The sequence below is a fragment of the Balearica regulorum genome, chromosome 3 (assembly GCF_011004875.1).
Source record: "Balearica regulorum gibbericeps isolate bBalReg1 chromosome 3, bBalReg1.pri, whole genome shotgun sequence".
Classification (NCBI taxonomy): domain Eukaryota; kingdom Metazoa; phylum Chordata; class Aves; order Gruiformes; family Gruidae; genus Balearica; species Balearica regulorum.
The window spans coordinates 45,365,904-45,374,259 of record NC_046186.1 but is presented as its reverse complement, the minus strand read 5'-3'; the positions used below and the strand labels follow the sequence as shown (position 1 = coordinate 45,374,259).

Below are 8,356 nucleotides of genomic sequence, written 5' to 3'. Positions count from 1 at the left end.
AAACCTGGAGCGGCTGCCAAGACCCCCCCCTCCCCTTCTGAAACACAAAATAAATAGATAACCCCCGAAGGAGCAGAGGACGCGGGAGGCACATGTTTTCCAAGACAGACCGCAACACCCAAGCCACCGTTTTCCAGGCAGCAAAAGGCCGCCGCTGCCCTATCCACCCGCCGAGAAGCTGCGGACATCTCCCCCCCCCCGCCCTTGCACCCCCCCCCCCTGCCCCGCAAGGCGCTGCCCGGGCCGGGGGACACCCCGTGTACACGACCCTCCCCATGGCTTTATCTAAACCCAGAGGTTTAAGCCGGACTAAACCCGGCGCGCCCGCCCGCCCGTGGCCGCTCTCCCCGCCGCCGCCGGGCCCTATGGCGCAGCCGGGGCCGTCGCTTCCCCTCCCCGGGCGGGTCATCCGTCCTCTTCCTCCCGCACCGGAGAAACCCCGCACCGACGGCACCGGAACAAAGAACCATCAACACCCCCCAACAACGGGGCTTGGGACAATTTCGCGGCCTGGGGCCGCCCCAGCGGGCAGGGGCAGGCAGCAGGTTTCCCCCAGAGGAGGGGCAGCACGGAGGGGGCGACCCCAGGCTGGGGGTAGGGGCCGAGGCCGGGCAGGCGGGGGCTGCGGGACCGTCCCGCCGTACCCCCGCGGCCCGGCGGGGGCCAGAAGCGCGCCCGGGGGACCGGGGACTGCAGAGGGGAACCCCGAGCACCCGCCAACAAAACCCGAGGGAGAGAGAGAGAAAGAGAGACGACAGGGCGGAGCCGGGGGCGACTCGGGCCTGTGCCCCCGTCGGGGATCTCGCAAGTTGCCCGGCCCGAGAGCATCACCTGGCCAGGTGCCACCCCGGCCTGTCCCGCAACTGAGGGCTTTGCCACATTATTTTCCCTTCCCCCGCTTCTCTCTTTCCAAGCCCCGGACCCCTCTTGCCCGCGGGGCTGGGCGGCGGCGGGAGTTCTCCGGGCCGGCAGCACTGGCCGCTGCCTCTCACCCCCGCGGAGCCGGGGACACAGGGAGAGGCAATCACGACTCAAGGGCTTCGGGATACAGAGTCTCCCCTCGCCTTCCAGTTTCGGCTTCCATCAGAGGAAGCGAGCCGAGGAAATGGGGCTTTTGTTGTTATCTACGACAGAGAGTCCCTGCTGGGAACGAGGGCTGGGGAGCTCAGGGAGCTGCCGCGCACCCTGACATCCACCTGCAGAAGGTGCATCCTACGGCTGCTCCATTTCCCCCTCTTCTTTCTCTTAAAACAGAGAAGGAAACAGGGACAAAAACCACACACACGCACACACCCCTCCGACCGGCCGGCCTCCCCGCAACCAGCCGGAAAGGACGACAGAAGTCGCTCCCATCTGGTCAACCTCTCGCCGGTCAAACATCCCCGGAGGAGCAGCCCGGGGGCCCCCACAGCGAGCGGCCCGGCCCCGAGCAGCGACGGGGAGCGCCGGCCCGTCACCGGCTCTCGGCGGCCATCCCCGCGGCGCCGGGCCTGCCCCGCCGAGCAAGGCACCATCCATCCAAGTCACCTCCTTGTCCACCCGACACGGGAGCTCTCGCCGATAGCACGGCCCTGTCGTCAAAGGGGAAATACTCCCCCGGCGCCCACCCGAGTGTCCTGCAGAGGGCAGAGGCTGCTCGCTTTCCGCAGCCGGCTCCGCGGGCTATTGACCAAAGACTTTTAAATCCATACCCAGCTTCAACATTTTACCCGTCAGCACGTCTGCGGTCACAAAACACTTCTTCTTTCTGTCAGTTTTCTTCGAAACTATTGATAAGATCATTTAGCTGAATCTGTTCGGGATGAGTGTAATATTGACTAGGAGTTAGAAAAGATGATTAAATCTAATAAGCCTAGAAACTATCGTGAAGGAAAAGGGGTGGGGGGAGGTAGGGGGGGAAGCAGGATATTGCACTTAGGAAACCGAGCCAGCCAAAAAGGACTTGAACACACCGCCGCATGTGCGAACACTGCTCAGTTTGATGTCTCTCGCCAGCGCGCCAGCCCCGCTGGTCCCCAGCCAGGACCCCTCCGGCTAAAACCGACCGGGTCCTTACACCCACGGAGCCGCACACGTCCAACGTGAAAGCCCCGGCCCTGCTGGCTCGGTGCCGCTGCCGCGGGGCCCGGGGTCCGGCCCGGCCCGGCCCGGGGAGCGCCCGCCGGCCCCAGGGGTGCGCAGCCCCGCTGGGCAGCCAGATCCTTCCTCCCTCTTTTAAACAGTACTCCCCATCATTAAGCCCCGCCTTTCTGTTTTCTTTTTTCTTTTCTTTCTCTTTTTTTTTTTTTTTTTTTTTTAAGGAGTCAGACCTTAAATTATCAAAAGGGAAGGAGGAGAGGAGAGTCTCTTCTCCCCCATGCCTTCCGTCAGAACATGCAACTAACTTGAGGAGCAGATCTCCCCACCAGCATCAAAGGCAGGACACCCCTACTCGCACAGAAATCAATGCTTCACACCACACGGCTGCGGTTCATCTGCGGAGAGACACAATGAACACAGCTCCTGAGGCTCTCCTTCAAGACCCTGGAAGTTAGGAACGTGGAACCTCTCGGTATAGGCATCAAATTTATTCCAAAAATTCCATGAAATATAAAGGAATGGCGGTGCTTTTACACAGAACTCAACTCAGTATAAGTACTGGGGTGTTCTCCCTCCAAATCTTAAGAACTATGCAAATCTGTGCTATCTTTAAAAATAAAATAAAGATATTTCAATAATTAGAACAAACTATGAAGGTATTGTGCATTTCTGTTTTATGTAGATAATAAAATATTACTTTAACATAAATATATAAGGATCTCTGCGTTTTTATTTTTCCCCACAAGCACATCCAAATGTACCAAAACAAAGTATTTTTAAAGAGACTGAACCAAAAAAAATTACATCCCATATAGATTTTGTTCACCTACTCATTTAAAGCTACAGAAAAACAGTTTCCAGAACCTGTTTGCTTTAAAAGAAATAAATATACATTGAGGCAGGCCACTTAAAAATGATATGAAAATATTTCCCTGGGTAGCATTTAAAAAAAAAAAAAAAAGAAAAATAGACAAAGAAAACATTGAAACTATTTCTGCATTTCAAAGGACAAATATCAAACATATATACATAGTGGTAAGGTTTGCGTGGTAACTTTTTTTTTTTTTTTTTAAGTAAACCTATTTGGAGTTTGAGGCTTTTCTCAAACATCCTCTCGATTCCTTTTTCTGACCTTACGCACGTATTAATAAGTGTCTGAAAGTTCATTTCCTCCCTTTACCACTGGATCTGCCCTGATCTGATTCACTTCACTAGGCGCTAGTCCTCAACACTTTAAATAACAAGCAGCTCAATACATTAAAAAAAAAAAAAAAAAAAAAAAGGAAAAGAAAAGAGAAAAGCTTGGTGCCCATATCTTTGTAACAATTGTTGGAAAACTAGGAAAAAGGCTAATGCATGTGCCTCTTAGAAATCATCATCTGTCTTACCAAGAAGAAAGAGAAAGAAAGAGAGAAAGAGAGAAAAGAGAGAGAAAGAAAGAAAGAAAGAAAGAAAGAAAGAAAGAAAGAAAGAAAGAAAAGCCAATGTCACAGGCGCTTTAAAAGACAATGAGAAAAATACTCTAAAGCCTTAGCTACTGAATGCAATATTTATAGGAGTTCTGCGAGAGAATGCTTCACTGTTTTTTCTCCATAATTGTCCAACACTCAACTAAGTAAACTTTTAGATTATAAAAAATGCTTTGTCTCTATAGCACCCGTTTGTGCTGACTAAATGATCCCTTTATGAATTTATAACTATCAGTTTAAAGTTCCTCTAATGTATATGCATAGCTGTGTGTGTGCATAAGTACACAAACACGCACGCAGACACACGCACATACATGCGCTGCTCTGAGGTCCCACTCCTCTGCTTCCCTTTACAGCTTTTTGTTTTGCTTTTTTTCTTCCTTTTTTTTGTCCCCGTGGGTTTTTCTCTTTTTTTGGAAAGTTAACCATTTCCCATCGAGATAATGTCACGAAATGCACTTTAAAACTATTAACGAAAAGGGGAGAAAAGACGGATTGAAAAATGGCATATTTTTTTCCCCACTTCATTTCATTCCCCAGTGAAAGACACAAGGCTGCCCAAGTTAAAACTGGTCCTTTCCTTCAATAAATTATACCGCAATCTGACCAAGGGCTGGGGGGTGGATGTTAGATACAAATAGGAAAAAAAAAAAAATAAAAAATTAAAAGCGAAAAAGAAACGCACACGTTCTCTGCGGGGGGGGGGGGGAGGGGGGGAGAGGGCAGCGTTTGTTTACACGCAGGTGTAGGCACCCAGGCACACACCACCACCCCCCCTTCTCGGGCCCAGCAGCTCCTCGGGCTCCTCCTGGCTCTGCCTTGCTGCGAAACTGCTCAGTGAAAGAAAGTTTTGGAGGCTGACATCGGCACGGGCTGCCCGGGCAGTGGGACCGGGGATGCCAAAGGCACGCACGGGGAGCCTCGGGGGGGGAGGAGGGGAAGGGAAGGGGGCTGGGGGTGGGGGTGAAGCTAAATAATTCCCTTTCCCTCTCAAGGAAGTGCCACTTTCTCCGGGAAAACTCTGGAAACGTGTTGTTTCGTCTCTGCCTTTTCCCACACCGGGCCTGGCTCGCCCGCACTGACACAATCTGGAAGGGCTGCATATATTTTTTTTCCTCCCCCTCTGGCTGCGGCTCGGCCCCCGGACACACTGCCTGAAAATGAAGTTTACTTTGTCGATTTGCATTATCCTCCCTTCTCCAAACTCGACTCTTGCCGTTGAAGGCGTATGTTAAGCAATTACGAGAGTCACGTCTCTGGAGAATGGAAGCTGGCGGTGCATATATATATGTGTATATATAGAGGTTATATATATGTGTATATATGTACGCCTATGCACGCATGCATATGTATACATACATACAGATATACGTATTCTTTTTGCTACAGTAAAAGGAGAAAATAAGCGTTACACATATTTAAGAAGACTTGTTTATAACAAAAGTTCACATATACACATAAAGCAAAGGCTAAAACACAGTAACATATTGTAGACCGGTCACTGGTTGACTAACGCTCACCGTGGAAAATGCAAGTCATTTGCAAAATTAAGGTCGGAAAGGAAGGAAAAAAAAAAAAAGAAAAAAAAAAAGAATTTGTTTATGTAAACTTCGATTTTCTTGCAGTGCAAATTGGTACGGTTAAATACTGTCTACATCAAAAGGGATAGCTTTTCCTTTCTCTTCTTTTTTTTTTTTTTTTTTTTTTTCTTTTTTTCCCGTATATTCCTACAGGGGATCCACAGAAAATAAACACAGCAGCATGTGCCAACACCGAGAGACATTCCACAATGCAATCTGCCTTTGTGTGGCGGGAGGGGGCTGCGGAGGGGACCCGAGGTGGCTGCGCCCCCCTACCCCCCCCCACCCACACCCCCCCCCCCCGCCCTCCCCGGCCGGGCAGCGCCGTATTTTTTCGCCACCGAGCAAGGGAGTTTTGTGCGAAACCGCTTCGCCCTGCGCCTGCCCTGCCGGTGCCTGCCGCTGCCCTGCCGGTGCCTGCCGCTGCCCTGCCGGTGCCTGCCGCTGCCTGCCTGCCTGTGCGCGGTACTCACTCCACTCCGGTGCACGGGCACTCGCCTGGAAAGGTCAAAATACAGCATCGCACCTGCTACCGTCTAAGGGACAGTCCGGTGCAGGTGCTTTGTCTGTCTGTCTGTCTGTCTGCTGTGATTCGCGCTCGCCCTCTCGCTCGCTCGCTTTTTGTTTTGTTTTCTTCTTTTTTTTTTCTTTTTTTGCGCGGTTTTTTTTGTTTTTTGTTTTTTTGTCTTTTTTCTTAAAGATAGGAGAAAATTAAAAAAAAAAAAAAACAAAACCAAAAAAGAAAAAAAGGAGGACAATCAAAAGTTGGGGGAAGGAGGAGAGGAGGAGGAGGAGGAGGAGGAGGAGGAGGGGCCGGGCGCCCCCGCCGCGAGTTCACTGCACGGGGGTCTGCACCCCGTGGTGCGGCGGCGTGTCCCTGCTGGCCCCGTACACGTCCTCGGCGCCCGGCAGCGTCCCTCCCGGGGGAGTCATGCGCTTCTCTTTCTGTCTCCTGTTACAAAACCACACTCTCACCACCTCCTTCTCCAGCTGTAGGCTGTCCGCGAGCGAGGTGATCTCCTGGGCGGAGGGCTTGGGGCACTTGAGGAAGTGGCTCTCCAGCGCGCCCTTGACGCTCACCTCGATGGAGGTGCGCTTTTTCCGCTTGCGGCCCTGCGCCGCGATCTTGTCTATGCTGGTGGGGCTGCCCGAGGAGGAGTCCGCCTCCTCCAACCACTTGTTCAACAAAGGCTTCAGCTTGCACATGTTCTTGAAGCTGAGCTGCAGGGCCTCGAAGCGGCAGATGGTGGTCTGCGAGAAGACGTTGCCGTAGAGGGTGCCCAGCGCCAGCCCCACGTCCGCTTGGGTAAATCCCAGTTTGATGCGCCGCTGCTTGAACTGCTTGGCGAACTGCTCCAGGTCGTCCGAGGTCGGCGTGTCCTCGTCCGAGTGCGGGTCGTGGTGCGGCGGCGGCCCGGGGGGCGCGGCGGCGGCGGCGGCGGCGGGCGCCGGTCCGGCCGCCCCGGGGTGGGGGCCGTGGGGCGGCGGCGGGTGCTCGGCGCCGTGGTGCGGCGGGCCGGGGGGCCCCGGCGGCGGCTCCTCGTGGGCGTCGCGCAGGCCGTGGTGGTGCAGCGCCGGCTGCGCGGCGCCCAGCATGCCGTTGACGGTGAAGCCGGGCGGCTGGGAGTAGAGCAGCCCCGCCTGCGCGCCGTTGGCCGCGGCCATGCCGGGCGGCAGGTGCGCCGCGCCGCCCGCCCGCCACGCCGCCGCCGCCGCCGCCGCCGCCGCCGCCGCCGCGTGGTGCCCGCCGCCGCCGCCGTGGTGCACCAGGTGCGGCGCCCGCCCCGGCGGCGGGTGCTGCGGCGGCGGCGGCGGCAGCTCATCGCCGCGCCCGCCCGCCTGCACCACCGCCGGCTTGATGTCGGGCTGGCCCAGCGCTCCCGCCGACCAGGGCGCCTCGCCGCCGCCGCCGCCGCCTCCGCCGCCCCCGCCGCCGCCGCCGCCGCCGCCGGGGCCGCCGTGGGACAGCGCCGCGATCCACTGGTGAGCGTGGCTCAGCGGGTGCCCGTTGCTCTGCAGCGCGTAGTCCGCCTGCACCAGGGCGCCGGCGTCGCGGTAGCCGCCGCCGGGCTGCATGCCGCCGGGCGGCTCGGCGTGCACCATGGGGGAGCCGGAGGCGAGCAGGCTGTAGTGGTTGGAGGCTGCGGTCGCCATGACTCGCCGAGCCGCACTGATCGCGCCGGTTAAAGGCGCCGCGCATTTGACAGCTACTTTTTCGCCTCGGGCGCCGCGCGGCGCCCGCGCCCCCCCGGCCCGCGCGGCGGGGCCCACTGCGAAGGCACGCGCGGCCGCCCCGCCCCGCCGCCGCACACCATTGGCTCCCCGCGCCCTGACGGACGCGGGCGCCCGTGGCAACCGCCGCCGCCACCGCCCACCATTGGCGCGCCCCGACGGCGGCGCCCCGCCCCCTGCCCCGCCCCCGACCGCCCTCTGGAACCCAACTCCGAGGGGGAACGGGGCGCGGGGGAACGGCGGCCGCGGGGCGGGGGGCGGTGGCGGCAGGGGAGGGGATTGGGGGGGGGGGCTCTGCCGCCGGCCCCGCCCCGGTCCGCCCCGCACCGCCGGGCCAGCGCCGCACCGCACGGCCGGCGGGAGGCTGCCGCCGCCGCTCGGCCCGCCGGCTCCTGTTGCTGTCGCCCTGCCCGGAGCTCCGCGCCCCGCCGCGGGTCTCTGCGCGGATCCCGGCCGTGCTGCCCCGGGGCCGGTGCTGCGGGGCGGGGGGGTGACCGCCCCCAACTTTCTCAGCCGGGCCGAGCGCACGCAGCGCCGCCCCGCAGCCAGCCCCGCCGGTAGGGCCGGGGAGCGCCGCGCCCCCCCGGGGGCGGGGAGCGGGCGGCCGCCTCCCTGCCCGCTGGCCCTCCGAGCCTCCGGGCACCCGGTGCTCCTCGGAGCGCACCGCTTCGCCGGGGATGTCGGGGCTTCGCACCTCGGCACTGCGGTGGCGGTATTATTCCACTTGCCCCGTCCCGGGGGTAACGGGGTGCCTGCGGGTCCGCCTCAGCCGCGCTGGTGGCTTTGCATCGATACGGAAGATTTTTGCGGGGGGGGGGTGTGTGTTTGTGTGATGAAGAAGGGAAAAAAAAACCCAAAACCGTAGAAAAAAGAGAGGGATAGGGGGAAAAAAAAAAAAAAAAAAAAGTTGCGGCCCGGACAGGAAGGAAGGAGACCCTGGAACTGGATCCGGATTTCCTAGGAATGAGCAGCGCCCGGGCTGGCCGCCGCGGAGAG

The 8,356-nt window shown here is 58.1% G+C and overlaps 1 protein-coding gene across 2 annotated transcripts; it reads right to left on the bottom strand.

The window, feature by feature from the left end:
* Positions 1-4,325: 4,325 nt before the first annotated feature.
* Positions 4,326-7,463, bottom strand: POU3F2 (POU class 3 homeobox 2). Of its 2 annotated transcripts, XM_075747768.1 has the most exons (2): positions 6,209-7,463; positions 4,326-6,080 (listed from the first exon to the last, which is right to left on the bottom strand). In XM_075747768.1, exons 1-2 carry the CDS (start codon positions 7,280-7,282, stop codon positions 5,823-5,825), a joined length of 1,332 nt encoding a protein of 443 aa, XP_075603883.1. In that variant the 5' UTR covers positions 7,283-7,463; the 3' UTR covers positions 4,326-5,822. The 2 variants fall into 2 exon arrangements, with proteins under 2 accessions (XP_075603883.1, XP_075603884.1); XM_075747769.1 differs by having other exon boundaries at positions 5,829-7,463.
* Between the last annotated feature and the right edge of the window lie 893 nt (positions 7,464-8,356).